Genomic DNA, 15,989 nt, shown 5'->3' with positions numbered 1-15,989 from the left:
CTTCAATCCCCAGCATAGACTGCCGGAAAAAAAAAATGTGTTGGTTGAATCAAGCTATCTTGTTCCTCTGCAGTAGTGAGGAAAGAGCTAGAAGGTTCCATCTGTGAGGAATCTGTCCTCACTGGACACTAAATCCCCTGTACCTTCCTTGGTCTTGGATTTCCTAGCTCCTAGAACTGTGAGCAATACATTTTTTTTTTTTTTTTGGTTTATAAATTGCAAAGTCTATGGTATTTTGTTATAGGAACACAAACCCACTAAGACATAATATTACTATTATTATTTTTTGGTATTTTTGAAAAAATAAGTAAAAGAAAATAGAGGGATTTTAAGTGTCCAGTTCAATGAACTTTAAATATTCGTCATTTACATTGTATTGGTTGATAGGTTAAGTGCATGTGTGTGAGTGAGAGGTGACCTTCCAGGAGCTGGTCTCCCTTTGCTGTGGCCTCAGGGTTGTTTGTGGAAGCACCTTTCCTCACTGAGCCTCTCACTCATTGCTCCTGGATTTTGACTATTTTATACTCTTATAGATTAGATAACTAAAAGCAGATTACAGTTTCATAAACATGGAACTAATTATTCTGATTTCTGTCACTTTTTCACTTCCCTATTTTTAATACTTTTGAGACAGGGTCTTGATATATTTTTTGGCTAGCATGGAACTTGATATGTAGACCAGGCTATCTCCAAGCTTGCAGCCATCCTCCAGCCTCTGCCTCCCAAATAGTGGGATTGATGCTGTGAATCTCCATGGCTCATCAGTTAAGAGCACTCGCTGTTGGACTGGTGAGATGCCTCAGAGGTAAGAGCACTGGCTGCTCTTAAAGAGGTCCTGAGTTCAATTCCCAGTAACCACATGTTGGCTCACAACATAATGAGATCTGGTGCCCTCTTCTGGCCGGCATGCGTACATGCAGGCAGAACACTGTATACATAATAAATAAATCTTTAAAAAAAAAAAAGAAAGAAAAGAGCACTAGCTGCTCTTCAGAGGACCTAGGTTGATTCCCAGCACCTGAATAGCAACTCACAACTGTCTGTAGCTCCAGTCCGGAATCTGATGCCCTCTTACATTTGAGGGCACTGGGCATGCATGTGGTGCACAGATGTACATGTAGGCAAAGTACCCATATGCATATGCATAAAATAAAAATACATTAAGAAGATAAGGTAAAGAGAGAAATGTAATGTTGCACAAGTGTATGCTCACTTTTGGTGTTCCTCTGTGGTTTATTTTAGGGTAGATACAACAAGAATCGAATACTCCATTCCTTTAAGAGAAAACTGGGCTCTACCATACTTTGCATGCCAAGTTGCTGCACTTACAGGCTATTTAAAAAGAAACTTAAATACTTATGCAGAGGTAAGACACAAATCTGTTTTATACATCACAGCTAATTCTGATGCTCGGCTAGTTCTGATGCTTTGCAAATGTGGTACATGTTTTGTTTGTTTTGAGACAAAAATCTCCTGTAGTCCAGTTTGGCTTCAAACTCCTTATGTAGCTGAGGCTAGGCCTTGAGCACTTAATCCACCTGCCTCCATGTAGGATTATAGTTGTTGACAACCATGCTGGACTGTGGTACATAATTTTAAAGTAAGTCATATTAGGAGTTTACTTACATTCAGTGAAGCATGTTACAATGTAACATGTGGTTAGGTAGTTGTTATATCATGTTTTTTCTGTAGTCTGATGGCATCTAATTATTTTTAGGAAAAAGATGTTATATTGCTTTTAGTATGGTTACTTGACAATTACATGAGGAATATCTCACTTTGGAAGTTAATCTATCCGAGTATTGTTTTTGCCATTTCTCTTACTTCAGGAACATTTATGCCCTTTAGTCCTCAGAACCTAAAGAAATATGACTGAAGACACAGTGGTGATGGAGGATGGCAGTGGTGTAAATTTGGATGGCAGTGTGGCATATCTTTTGTTCTCTCATTCCTGACTGAGATGTAGTAGGTTAGTCAAAGTTGAAGGAAACATCCATCCCAGATCATCTAGACTCTTAATTTTTTGTTACTGTTATTGCCACAACGCTATTGGCAGTTGAATGATGCCTATAGACTGTGCCACAGAATGACTTTAGTAAGATGCATGTCTGCAAAGACAGGTAATTATCTCGAAGCTGACTGGAACATAGCAGCCCTTTGGCAGTTTGCCTGCCTGCCTGCCTTAGATAACAAATTCCTGTGTATGGCTCTGTGGACTCCTCGTGGGAGACCTTGCCTTGTTGGAGGAGGGAATGCGGGGAAGGTGGGAGGGGTGGGAGGCGAGGGTGATCTGTGATTGGTATGTAAAATGAATAAAAAAATTCCTTAATAAAAAAAATGTCCTGTCTAGGAAGAGACCAGAGAGACCAAACACCGTCTACTAATAAAGCTGGCTGTCTGGAATACAGGGCAGGAATGAGGGCAGGGTGTGGCTTCATGGTCGCTAGCTTGTGCAAGCACCTTCACCACCCAAAAATCAATGGGAGGAATTATTGGATTCTTCCTCTATTTTAAATCTCCATTTGTACTTTACGTTAATAAGAAGTGGACACAGCCGGGTGGTGGTGGCGCACGCCTTTAATCCCAGCACTCGGGAGGCAGAGCCAGGCGGATCTCTGTGAGTTCGAGGCCAGCCTGGTCTCCAAAGCGAGTTCCAGGAAAGGCGCAAAGCTACACAGAGAAACCCTGTCTCTAAAAACCAAAAAAAAAAAAAAAAAAAAAAGAAGTGGACACAATAGGAAACAGAAGGGTTATAGTCTTCTTACTGTAGATCCATTTGCAATGATAGGGGTTGTGGAATGTTATTTTAATTGGGCAAAGATGGGTTACATTTGTTTATGCTGTGGAATATTACTTTAACTGTGTAAGGGTGTCTTACATTTGTTTCTGCTGCATTTGTTTAACGATGTAAGGATGTCTGTTTAATTATGTAATGGTGTGTTGCTGTTTCACCTTGCCTGCCTACGTACGGCACCTGGTCTGAGAAAAAGCTGAATGGCCAATAGGCAGGAGAGGGATAGGCGGGGCTGCCGGGCAGAGAGAGTGAATAGGAGGAGTGGAAAAAGGAGGAGGAGAGAGTGAGGGAGACAGGGCCAGAAGCCAGGCAGACAGAAGAAGCAGTGAAAGTAAGATATACAGAAAGAAAGTCAGACCGGTAAAGAGCCCTGAGGCAAAAGGTAGATAAAGAGAAGCAGGTTAATTTAAGTTAAAAGAGCTAGCCAGAAACGAGCTGAGCTCTGCCAAGCATTCATAACTAATAAGAAGTCTCCCTGTCATAGAGCTGGTTGGTGACCCAAAAACAAAAAAGCCTGGTACAGATAGGATCATTTTTGACCATGTATAATATGTATATATTTCACTTTACAAAACTTAAAATAATAAGCCAGGTATGGTGATGCATGTCTTTAATCCCAGCACTCAGGAAGCAGAGGCAGAACGATCTCTGTGAGTTTCAGACCAGCCCAATCTACACAGTGAGTTCCAGGACAGCCAGAGGTAAAGAGACCCTCTTTCAAAAAAAAAAAAAAAAACAAAAAACAAAAAACTTAAAAATAATAAGTGCAGCATAGCATGAAACATTGCAATGAAAAAACATTGTAAGAATAACAATATGGTATAAATGGGGTAAAGTTGGGGGCTGGAGAGATGGCTCAGGGGTTAAGAGCACTGGCTGCTCTTCCAGAGGTCCTGAGTTAAATTCCCAGCAACCACATAGTGGCTCACAACCATTTATAATGAGATCTGATGCCTTCATCTGGCCTGCAGGGATATATGCAGGCAGAAGACTCTATATGTAATAAATCAAATAAATAAATAGGGTAAAGTTTATAAAACTATTTTATAAGAGTATAGCTAGGTATTGTAACCCACACCTGTGACCCCAGCACTTGGGAGGTGGAAAGTAGGGGTTCAGGATATTTTTAATGACATGATGAGTTCAAAGCCAACCCTGTCAGAAGGATAAAACAAAAATAATCCCCCTAAAAGTAAGATCAGATGGACATGAAGGTACACACCTGTAGTGCCAGTAGCACACAGACAACTGGAGCAGCACCAAGTTCAAGACCATCCTAGGCTCGAAGTCCTAAAGCAGCCTATGTGTACAGCGTGACTCTGTTCAGAGACTGCAAGTCTAACAGCCTGAGTTTGATGCCCAGGACCCAATAGGGAGAAGAAAGAACAGACACCACAGAGTTGTCCTTTGGCCTCTGCATGTGTGCACCCCCTCATACACAATAATAAAAAAAGGTTAGACAAATTTTACTAAAAAAGTTATGAATTTTTTTAGGCAACCATTTGTTTTAGTTCAAAATAAATATCATAAAAGCAGCTTTGGCAGTTCATTTTTCCACACTAAGAACTCATGTTTAAAATTTAAAGACCTGTGCTGCAGATACAGCTCCATGGTCGAATACTTGAGGGCTGAGGCCTTGTGTGTGATCCCTAGCACCAGAAGGAAGCACTGAGCTATGGGAAAGAGCGCTTACAGAGCTGAAATATGTTCATGTTTTTCATGAAAATGAAACATTCAAGGTATAAAGGTCAGCAGTACGTATTAAGTAAAGAGAAGTAGCATCCAGTTTTGCATGGTTGATGAGGACAGCATTGGAGGAGAACAGGCCAAACCTGGTTAGGAGCAGAGCCTTGACTAGGCATCCCTGAACTGATAATTTTTAGGAAAATAAAATCAGCATGGACGGAAATAAAAATACTATTTTAGGACAAAAGAAGCTTCCATATTAACAAAAGCTTAACATCCTCCACATGAAAAAAAATTGTGCTCAAACTCTACCCCCTTTTGTCCTAGGCCTTTGTAATATAATGTGGATGGACAGGTGCTGATTTCTCTCTGTGTTTTGATAAGATACTGTTGGTTTTGTCACACACACACACACACACACACACACACACACACACACACACACACACCAGAGACTCTCTCCATAGTCTTTCCTGTCTGTGTTTTAGAACTTACTATGTAGACCAGGCTGGTCTTGAACTTGTAGATATCCACCTGCCTCTACTTCCCAAGTGCTGTATTAAGACATGCACCACCACACCTGGCTGGTTTTGTGACTTTGACAGTAGCTTCAAGTGCTGAGGAGCTCCTTGGGTTTTACAGTAGTCAAGTTACTGATCTCAGTTGACTCTTTCTCCAGCGGTTTTGCTACCTGTTGATGAGTGCCTCGACGTACACGTTCATGATGGTGTGGGAGTACAGCCACTATGTCTTGTTCCTTCAAGCAGTATCTCTGCTGCTGCTGGACGTGTTCTCAGAGGAACAAAGTGACAAGGTAGTATGACATGTTGAAATGAGGAATTTATATGCCAAAACTAATGTTCTTAGAACATTGTCTTTTATGTATCTCCATCCCTTATTCTCAGCTGTTCAGAACTCTGATGAGCATCAAGATTTAAATTACTTGTACAGAGATAACCTAATGTAAAGATTTAATAACCAAAACCATGCACCCAGTTGAGTGGCAGAGCATGCCGAGGCCCTTAGTTTAGTTGTAACATTAAAACCCTCAAAACCTACCACTCTCCAGTCATTAATGAAGAATCAAGTTGTTGTCTTAGTTGCTCAATAGAAAGGGTGATGATAGCAGGGGCTGAAAGCGCTATGGAAGTGGCAACCCCTGGAAGCAGGGCGGATGGAGCTGCACTGTCAAGGATTGGGAACATTCCGTCTGCATTCTGAGCTTCAGCAGGAAGGAACTGTTCTGTTGGGGTCAAAAACTGACAGTCTTTTAGGGAAGGGTTGGAAGAAGGGCAAGCCATCAGGAGAGCAAACCTCTTTGTCCTTCAGCTTTGCACTTCCCCTGAAGCTCTACTATTGCCAGAGCCTCATCTGGAAAAGAGGAGTGTAGACAGAAGGGAGAAGTGGGCTGGGAGCTGAGTTCCTCTGTAACTGCGCACACTTGGATGGAGTTAGCCACGTCAAGAGTCAAACATTACCAACACCACAAGATTGGTACACACACACTTCTCCCAGGCATACTTAGTATTCTCCAAGGATATCATGACTTGTTACAGGGAAATCTCTCTTTTCAGATTTTTTTTTTTTTAAAGTCATCTTTTTGTTTGTTTGTTTTGTTTTTCCAGGCAGGGTTTCTCTGTGTAGCCCTGGCTGTCCTGAAACTCGCTCTGTATACCAGGCTGGTCTCGAACTCACAGAGATCTGACTACCTCTGCCTCCCAAGTGCTGGGATTAAAGGTGTGCACCACCACTTGGCACCTTTTTTTATTTTTTGAGACAAGCTCTTGCGGAGCAGTCCACGCTGGCCTTACTCATAATCCTGTGCCAGCCGTCCGAGGCTGGGTTTGCTGACCGTGTTGTACCGCCCCCACACGAAACTGACTTGATCACAGAAAGCCACCGGAACTAAAGTATGGCAGTAAGCAAGGTGCTGTAGCTTTCTCTTAGGACTTTAGAGCTCTTCATTTCTATAGAATGCTGAGAAGAGACTGCTAAGTCCATTATGCACTATAACGGTAAAAATACAGATGGAACATTTCCTAACGCTGCCCTAAATTATAGCAGAGCATTTTCTTGTAATGACTATTTTTAAAATTCACTTTATTCTCATTTATTTTATTTTTGTTTCAACAGGTTTACGAAGTCTATAAAATCTACATATTTTCTCTCTTCTTGGGGTATTTACTACAGTTTGAGAATCCAGCTTTATTGGTGTCTCCTTTACTAAGTTTAGTAGGAGCGTTAATGCTTATTAAGTGCCTTCAGGTAATTAACACTGCTGTTTTTAAAAAGTAGTCTTACTGTTTTAAATTGTTAATTTTTATAACCCACACCTTTGTTGGTGTGACTTTGTTTCCCTTTGTAGCTGAATGGGAAAAGGGGAACTTTCGTGGCTAACGTGGTCAAAGTGGTGAAGTTTTACCTGGTGTGCACTCTGCCGCTGACCCTGAACTTGATAATGAAGGTGAGAGCGGAGAGTCACATCCACATCATCTGATAGAGAGATACAGTGTGCAGCTGTAATGAGAATGACGACATTCTAACGAAGGCAGAGAGTACATACAGAATTATCTTCTACGACACAGTGAGGTTGAGGCTAGTGTCCTCTACATCAGACGGTGTCAGAAACCAAACAAACCAAGAAAAATGTCTTCCGGAGCAGGGATTATTTGAACCAGTTCTCCTAGGTTGAAATTTTCAAACTCTCAAAATGCCATTTCATTTTTTGTCTAAGCATACAACAAATGTATTCATAGTGCATATTCTGTGTTATTTAATTCACTGTTCTTTTAATCTGGCTGTATTTTCTATCATTAGTAATTGGAAATAAGTATTGTTAAACGCATAGACAGAGCTGGATGGTGGTGATACCCTTATCCCAGCACTCGGGAGGCAGAGGCGAGTGGATCTCTGTGAGTTTGAAGCCAGCCTGGTCTATAGAGGGGGTTCCAGGACAGCCAGGGCTATTACATGGAGAAACCCTGTCTCGAAAAACCAAAAAAAAAAAAAGAAAGAAAGAAAGAAAGAAAAAGCAAAAGCATAGGCATTAGGCATAGAGAGTATTCTTTGTTTAGATAATGTTTGTTTGTTTTCTGTGAGAATGATGCCTCACAATTTGGCCATGGTGCCTCATTGCCTGATTCTCTCTCTTCTAGACGTTTGTCCCACACAAAGAAAATGAGCATGTGCTGAAATTCCTTGAAGTAAAATTTGGATTAAATGTGACTAAGTAAGTTTAACATTTGCAAGTTCACCTAATCTATAGCACCCCGAAATAAAAAGAAGCCTTGACAGGAGGGAGTGTGTACCTGGTTCCGTGTCACCTAGGAAATAGTTTGGGTATTCTATAGAAGATTACTTTTTGGTTTTGGTTTTGTGGTACTGAGGATTGTCTCCAGGGCCTTGCAAATTATAGGCAATGTCTTACCACAGAACTATAGCCTCAGCCCTATAGAAAAGACATGGTGTTGATATTTAGAGTGGAGGGGGAGGGAGTAAGTTGGTAGCTCAGTTGGTAGAGCATTTGACTAGTGTGCATGGGGCCCCACTTCTGCACCTACTGCAGAAAAAACACGTGGTTAATGCTTGGGACCGTGGTTTGAATACCATGCAGCAGCATAAATAAATACATTTCTAGTCTCCTAAAAAGTAGATAAACTTTTAACAGCATTATAGTATTTTTTTTTTTTTTTTTTTTTTTTTTTTAAGATTTATTTATTTATTATGTATACAGAAGAGGGCGCCAGATCTCATTATAGATGGTTGTGAGCCACCATGTGGTTGCTGGGAATTGAACTCAGGACCTCTGGAAGAGCAGTCAGTGCTCTTAACCTCTGAGCCATCTCTCCAGCCCGCATTATAGTATTTTTATTTAATGATTTATTTATTGTATGTGGATTGGAAATGTTGTGTATGTGTGAGTAAGCATGTGTTTGCCACAGCACACGTGTAGGGATCAGAGGTTAAGTGTTGGGAGTTAGTTCTTTTCTTCCACGTGGGTCCCGGGGTCAAATTCAGGTTATGGGGCTTGCATAGGAAGTGGTTTTTTTGTTTTTTGTTTTTTTTAGATTTGTTTTTTATTTCTATTTATTTAATCATTTTTGGTTTTTTTGAGATGGTGTCTCTGTGTAGTCCTGGCTGTCCTGGAACTCACTCTGTAGAGATCTGCCTGCCTCTGCCGCCCAAGTGCTGGGATTAAAGGTGTGCATCACCATTGCCCAGCCATTTTTTATTTTTATTTTCATGTATATGTATGTGTGTGCAGACATGTATGTACAGGCAAATGATGGGACCAAATTCTCTGGAGCTAGGGTTACATGTGATTGTGAGTCTCAGCTCCAGCTAACGTGGGAGCTGAGGACTGAACTTGGTTGGCCCTCTGCAAGAGCCTCGGGTGATGTTAACCACTGAGCCATCTCTCCAGCCCCTCATAGTATTTCTAAGTCTTTCCTTTGGGAAGATTTATGGCACAGTCTAAAGTTAGAGTAAGTAAAGTCTTAAAGTCATGGCTGGAGAAGTAGCGAAGGGGTAGAGTGCTGGCCTAGCATGTACACAGCCCTAGGTTTGATCTCCAATCCTGCAGAAAAATAAATAAAATAGCCAGTATACCAGCACTGTGTTTATCTTCAGAAAGCACAGTAGCAGGCTTGGAATACAGTTTAGTGAGCAAGCATTTGACCTCTAATACTGCCGACGAGGAAGAGAGAAGGGCAGGAAATGTGTGTTTCATAGAACACTCATTGGGTTTGTAATCATCAGGCCAAGAGATGGCTGGATTTTATTGTTGTTGTTTTTAATTAAAATATAATGTGTTTATAGTTGTTGCTGAATTACTTTTTGTTTTGTTTTATAAAACAAAATGAAAGAAATGACTTTATGTACTGATAATATCTGTATGACAGATGATATTGGCTTACACATGTCTCAAGCTCTAAGAAAGGTTGGAACCTTTTTCTCACTTGTGCGATTATGTAGGATTGTAGATAGAATTTCTTATTATGATATAACACAGTTAGCAAATTAAGTGTTTGCTGTATATATTTATTCACTAAGATAAAGGATCCTTGAGGAGGTCTATAGGCCTGGTCCATAGTGACAGCTGGTGTAGCCCTCCATAAGGGAGGCCTTTTTTCTGTTGACTTTACCCCAACCCTGAACTCATCCTGCTGCAGTCTTCTAAGGGTGAGGACTGCTTGAGCCAGTTGATTGATTGATTGATTGATTGATTGATTGAGACAGGGTTTCTTTGTGTGCCCTGGCTGTTCTGGAACTTGCTTTTTGTAGATCAGGCTGGCTTAAGACTCACAGAGATCCACCTGCCTCTTCCTCTCTAGTGCTGGGATCAAAGGCGTGTGCCACCACGCCAGGCTATGAGCCAATGTTTATTAGTTGATATTATATGGTACCTGTAGTCGACATGTCAAATACTAGTGTTGCTGTATAAGGTAATGCACTGTGTTGTATGTTGAGACACAGTCTGTTCTCTCAGAAACATTGCCATCTGCTTAGCTGTGCTTTGTTTTGATCCCTAGGACTGTGGACTGAACCCAGGGCCTTGCACACGCTAGGCAAGTACAGTACTACCAAGCTGTACGCCTACCCCAATTTCATTTTACACACTCAATGTCATGGTGCTACAAGTAGCAAATGCTTTATGCATAAATGTGCCAGTTCTTTATTGGGATTTGGAATTAACCAGAATTTCAGGAATCTCACTCCCTAGAGACAGATTTCTTAGAACACCTAAGATGGATGGCTTAATGGTTAAGAACACTTACTGCTCTTGCTGAAGATCTGAGTTTCGTTCCTAGTACTCATGTAGTGGCTCAGAGCCATGTCTAACTCCAGTTCCAGTGGGTCTGGTATCCTCTTCTGGCTTCCTCCAGCACCAGCCACAAATGTGGTATGCATACATACATACAGGCAAAACACATAAATAGGCAAGCCTTCAAAGTTTTTTAAAAGATAAGGAATGGTTTTTGTTGTTGTTTGTTTAAAAAAAAAAGAAGCAGCAGCAGCCTTGCGATGGTGGTACACACCTTTAATCCCAGCACTGGGAGGCAGAGGCAGGCAGATCTCTGTGAGTTCAAAGTCAGCCTGGTCTACAGAGCAAAAGATGTCCAAGCACTAGGGAGATAAAGAACTGGTTTTAGTCTGGGGCTGCAGGCGTTAATAGCCCTGGGTTCAGTCCCTAACACCACGTAAACGGAGCATGGTAGCACATGCCTATAATCCTGGTATTACTTGGTAAGATGGAAACTGGTGGATCAGAAGTTCAAGGTTGTCCTCAGCTACGTAGGGAATTGGCATTCATGAAGGCTTGCCTTAAATAACAGCAGTGATAGCACTGTAGCCCCAATATAAGACATTTTGGTAGCATCTAATACCACTATTTTCCTACTTAGCACATTTTGAAGCTTTAGCTTTTTTTGTTTGTTTATTTGGTGGTTTTTTTTTCCCTTTTTTGTTTTGTTTTGTTTTTTTCTGGAGCTGAGGACTGAACCCAGAGCCTTGCACTTGTTAGGCAAGCGCTCTACCACTGAGCTAAATCCCCAACCCCAGCTTATTTTTTAAAATGAAGTCATTTTTATTTACTTTTATTTTTTAATTTTTTTTTTTTTTTTTGGTTTTTTGAGACAGGGTTTCTCTGTGTAGCTTTGCGCCTTTCCTAGAACTCACCTTGGAGACCAGGCTGGCCTCGAACTCACAGAGATCCGCCTGGCTCTGCCTCCCGAGTGCTGGGATTAAAGGCGTGTGCCACCACTGCCTGGCAAAGTCATTTTTAAAATGGACACTTTAATCTACCCATGAGTATTTTTTAAAATTTTGTTACTTTATATGTATGAGTGTTGGCCTGCATGTATGATATGCACCACCTGTGTACGAGTGCCCAGAAGAAGGCACTGAATCTCCTGGAACTCAAGCCACAGGTGGTTATGAGTCTGAGTACATGTATGTGCACCATGTACATATAAGAGCCCCGGGAGAGGGCATTAGATGCCCTGGACCTGGAGTTACAGCAGATTGTGAGCTGTCATATGGGCACTGGCAACCAAACCCAGGTCCTCTGGAAGAGCAGCCAGTGCTGTTAACTGCTGAGCCATTTCAAGTGTACCGTGAGCACCCTGAACTGCACTCCATCTCTTACCTGGGGGTGTGGTCCAGTGGTAGAAGTGCTTGCCTGGTGTGCATGAGGCCCTGAACTTAATCCTCAGCAACTGGAAAAACACATTTGAATTGGGCTTTATAGACGGTTACGTTTTTACCGTATTAGCCACTCTACAGAATATCCATGTCAGCTACTTAAGGGAGTAGTAGACTTAATTTTGCTCACAGTTTCATAGACTTATTTAAGAATTTTGAAAAATTGTGTGTGCGTGTGTGCGTGTGTGCGTGCGCGCGTGCAATCGCATGTATGTGTAAGTCAGAAGTCAAAATTTGAAAGTTTTCTTTTCTTCCTCCACCATAGCGTTAAACTCAGGTTCTCAGGCTTGACAGTATGCTTTTACCTACCAAGCTGCCTTACTGGCTCCGGTTCATAGATCATGACTGTGCATGGTCATTTGGTTCACTGTTTCTGACCCATGGAGACCACCATATGATGAAGGTTAGGAAAAGAGGAAAGGGGAGGGGTAAGAAAGGTCCTTCAAAGGCAGCTCGCTGTCCAGTCACCTGCTTCTTCCTGATAGGCCCATCTTCTCAAGTGTTCCTACCTCCAGTCATGCCATCCCATTATGAATCCATCAATGTCATGACCTCATCAGTTCCTCTGACCTTCACCCTAGGACACGGTGCTGTTGGGAATTAAGCTTTCCAGCCACACTCCTTTCTGGACATACCTGATTTGCAAACTGTAACTCTGGTAAAAGCCGCAGCAGTGTTACGTTTGTGCACAGTTTAGATGAAGGCCCATGCTTCACAGTAGCTTAGCCTTCCCTCCATTTATAAGTGCATCCTTGCTGTTATGAATGAGTGGCTTTAGAAAATGTGTTTTATCTGCGTTTTTACTGAGATTTTTAAATACCTGTATGTTGAGTGGTTGAAAGCATATGTGATTCTAACATCACACATTTTGTCTTTTGTAGGAATTTCACATTGAACTGGCTCCTCTGTCAGGAATCTCTCCAGGCACCATCTCAGGATTTTTTTTTACGATTGACACAATCTTCCCTATTACCATTCTATATTTTAGTGTTAATTATTTGTCTTCTTTCTATGACTCAAGTTATTTTTAGGAGGATAAAGTAAGTGTTTATAATAATCAATTGTATTTCTAGTTCCTGTATTTTAAAGCTATACAATATTTTAAGTAGTGTGTGAGTGGGCGTGCGTCGGTGTGGTGCTGGGTTAATAATGCAGTGCCTTGTGAATGTTGAGCGTATGCTTTCACTAAGTTGCACTCAGATCCAGCTATTCTTTAGAGACCTGGTTTGGGACTCGGGGTGAGATATTGGTGAAATTATTAAGGCGACTCCACGTAGTTAAAAGGGAGGTTTATTTTGTGGGGTAACTCACAAATGAAGGGATAGGTAAACAGGGTCTGGGAAAGGTGTAGCGCAGTCCGGCGGTGTTCTCTGGAGAACTCTATTCGGTCTACCTCCAGCGTCCAGGGTCCAGGAACCAAGAGAGCCAGCCCACCCAGATCTTGGGTCTTCAGGGGTCCTCTCTCGGCCCCGCCTTGTAGGCGTGACAGTTACCAAAGCCTCAATGGGGGTTGGAACTTCCAGATCAAAGCTGGAATGGCTACCCAAATGGATAGGTATAAGATATTATGGTAGATTATTGTATATACTAGTAAACAAATTTAGTAAAATAGCAGCCTTAGATAATTTGCACTGTAATTTGCACTGTTATGGATTCTTATATGTTGATACAAATGTAAACTATTTTTATATTCCTGTTTAAGATAATTTGTATATTGATACAAATACAGAACTATATTTGTTATAATGTACATATATTTCTACTCTTATTTGAAATTGTAAATTTATATCTGTCATACTGTATGCATGTTCTACTTATGTTTAGGATATTCTGTATATTGTTATATCTTTAAGATTATTGTCATATTGCATATTGCACTATACATTCCTACCTCTGTTATAAATATCCTGTGTATTGTCTCAATTTTAAAGACATCGTCCTTTACCATACATTTGCTTATAGACTGTTTACCTTGTTTACGAAAAGCCTTAGTCCTTAGGTTATTTAGGTAGATAAGACTTATAGATTTATAGTTACCTGTGCTTTTCATCTCTATAGTTATGTTAGTTAGGTTATTCAGATTCACAGATAACATAGGTCGGATGGACAGGTAGTTTTCAAACACTTCATGGACCTAGAGAATATGGCATTTAAATAACTTAGAATTCTGTTTCCGTGAGACACAATTGCTCCTGGCAGCACCAATTTGATCCTGAGAGAACGTTGGGCTTCTAAGACATTTCCAAATGGCCCAAAATAGCCTATTGGGCAAAGAACTGCCCTTGCCTCAACTGCTGACAGCACAAATGCTGTCCTTCTGGACAAGCAGAATACAAGAAAAAGCGACTTCTGAACTCTGTCAAGACAGGGTAAGATGGTCTCTCAAAATTCCTGCTTCTAAAAATGGTCTGTCAGATACGCTAGGCCTGTAGCCAATTTAAATGCACCAACAATGCTGAGAAACATTAGGTGACTGTCCAGCCTGCCAGCTGTCTCTGTCTGCTCTTGCAAGACTCCCGAAAGTTGCTTGCATCCATCTTCCATTTCTCAGGTATCGTTATATTCCTTCTCAGGTCTTTGATGGGATTGAAGACTAGCAGTTATAGTTACAACTTAGTATATATATGATATCTTAGATAGAACTTATTAAGTATTAGATTTAGGTTCTTTAGGATAGGACACCTTTTGGAATGATCTTTGTAACATGCCATTTACCTATGCTCTAGACTTCTCTGGATTTTAGTATGTGTTTCTTGCTTGATATTGTTCACATTGGTTGTGGTTCCATCTTATCTAGGTCATTATCTCTTATTACTCCTGGATAATATTTGATAACCATTCCTTTGTGTATAGTCTTGTATTAGGTTAGAACCTGTTTATTTAGACAAAAGGGGGAGATGTAGTGGGTAGCCATTCCAGCTTTGACCTGGAAGTACCACCCCCATTGAGGCTTCGGTAACTGTCATGCCTACAAGGCAGGGCCGAGAGAGGACCCTGAAGACCCGAGATCTGGATGCACCGGCTCTCTTGGTTCCTGGACCCTGGACGCTGGAGGTAGACCGAGCAGAGTTCTCCAGAGAACACCGCCGGACTGCGCTACACCTTTCCCAGACCCTGTTACCTATCCCTTCACTTGTGAGTTACTCCACAAAATAAACCTCCCTTTTAACTACGTGAAGTGGCCTTAATAATTTCACCAATAGTGCTGGGTTAATAATGCAGTGCCTTGTGAATGTTGAGTGTATGCTTTCACTAAGTTGCACTCAGATCCAGCTATTCTTCAGAGACCCGGTTTGGGGCTCGGGGTGTAGTGCTGTGCAAGAACACTTACTAGGCAGCACGAGGCCCTGTGTTCTGTTCTGAGGGGGGAAGGAAGGTGAGAGGAAGGTTCTGCGCTGCTGTTCCAAATGACCCAGAACTCATTCCCGACAATCCTCCTGACTCAGCCTCCAAATCATTTAAGACTACAGGTGTGTGCACCTCACATCCTTTCAATGCTGTTTGTTTGAGAGCATCGGTTGTTTGTTTTGCTCTTTTGGGGGGCCCGCCACCCAGCTCCCAAATAAATCACACACAGAGGCTTATTCTTAATTATAAATGCTCAGGCTTAGCTTGGCTCAGTTTCTAGCCAGCTTTTCTTAACTTAAACTTAACCCATCTACCTTTCACCTTAGGACTTTTCTCTTACTTCTGTAAAACTTACTCTTACTCCATGGCTTGCTATGTAGCTGGGTGGCTGGCCCCTAATGTCCTCCTCCTCCTCTGGCTGCTTCTTTTCTTCTCCTCTATTTATATTTCTCCTTCTGTGTATCCTTTCTGCCTACCAGCCCCACCTATTTCTCTCTCCTGCCTCGCTATTGGCTGTTCAGCTCTTTATTAGACCATTAAGTGTTTTAGAAAGGCACAGTAACACAGCTTCACAGAGTTAAACAAATGCAACATAAACAAAAGTAACACACCTTAAAATCATATTCTACAGCAAGCATCTAATTCCACTCTTTTTTCATGGGTCATTATAAATTAATCAGGCAAGCTCATGTTAGCTTTATCCATGTGAATATTTAGAATCCAGTTTTGATATATGGATATGTAAGTAATAGATTAAGCTTTTGCAGACTTATTTACTAATTTACTAAAATTTCTACTTAATTAAAAATAATGTAATTGGCTGGGTGTGATGGCTCATGCCTTTAATCCTAACACTTGGGAGGCTGAGGCAGGCTGATCTAGGATTTTGAGGCCAACCTGGTCTACAAAGCAAGTTCCAAGATAGCCAGGGCTATACAGCAAAACCCTATCTTGGGGG

At 41.4% G+C, this 15,989-nt stretch overlaps 1 protein-coding gene across 4 annotated transcripts in view; it reads left to right on the top strand.

The window, feature by feature from the left end:
* The window catches only part of Dpy19l4 (dpy-19 like 4), a 69,367-nt gene that overhangs the window by 24,356 nt on the left and 29,022 nt on the right, over nucleotides 1-15,989 (top strand). For all 4 annotated transcript variants that reach the window (XM_052715643.1, XM_052715644.1, XM_052715642.1 and 1 more), the window contains 6 exons: nucleotides 1,243-1,366; nucleotides 5,160-5,294; nucleotides 6,614-6,745; nucleotides 6,846-6,944; nucleotides 7,636-7,709; nucleotides 12,565-12,723. In XM_052715643.1, coding sequence (XP_052571603.1) covers nucleotides 1,243-1,366; nucleotides 5,160-5,294; nucleotides 6,614-6,745; nucleotides 6,846-6,944; nucleotides 7,636-7,709; nucleotides 12,565-12,723 — 723 coding nt within the window. The remainder of the gene's footprint in view (nucleotides 1-1,242; nucleotides 1,367-5,159; nucleotides 5,295-6,613; nucleotides 6,746-6,845; nucleotides 6,945-7,635; nucleotides 7,710-12,564; nucleotides 12,724-15,989) is intronic.

The sequence above is a fragment of the Peromyscus californicus genome, unplaced genomic scaffold, assembly GCF_007827085.1.
Source record: "Peromyscus californicus insignis strain IS unplaced genomic scaffold, ASM782708v3 Scaffold_5__1_contigs__length_169319896, whole genome shotgun sequence".
Taxonomy (NCBI): Eukaryota; Metazoa; Chordata; class Mammalia; order Rodentia; family Cricetidae; genus Peromyscus; species Peromyscus californicus.
Note: the sequence above shows the minus strand (reverse complement) of the source record. Positions and strands in the feature narration are given on the sequence as shown.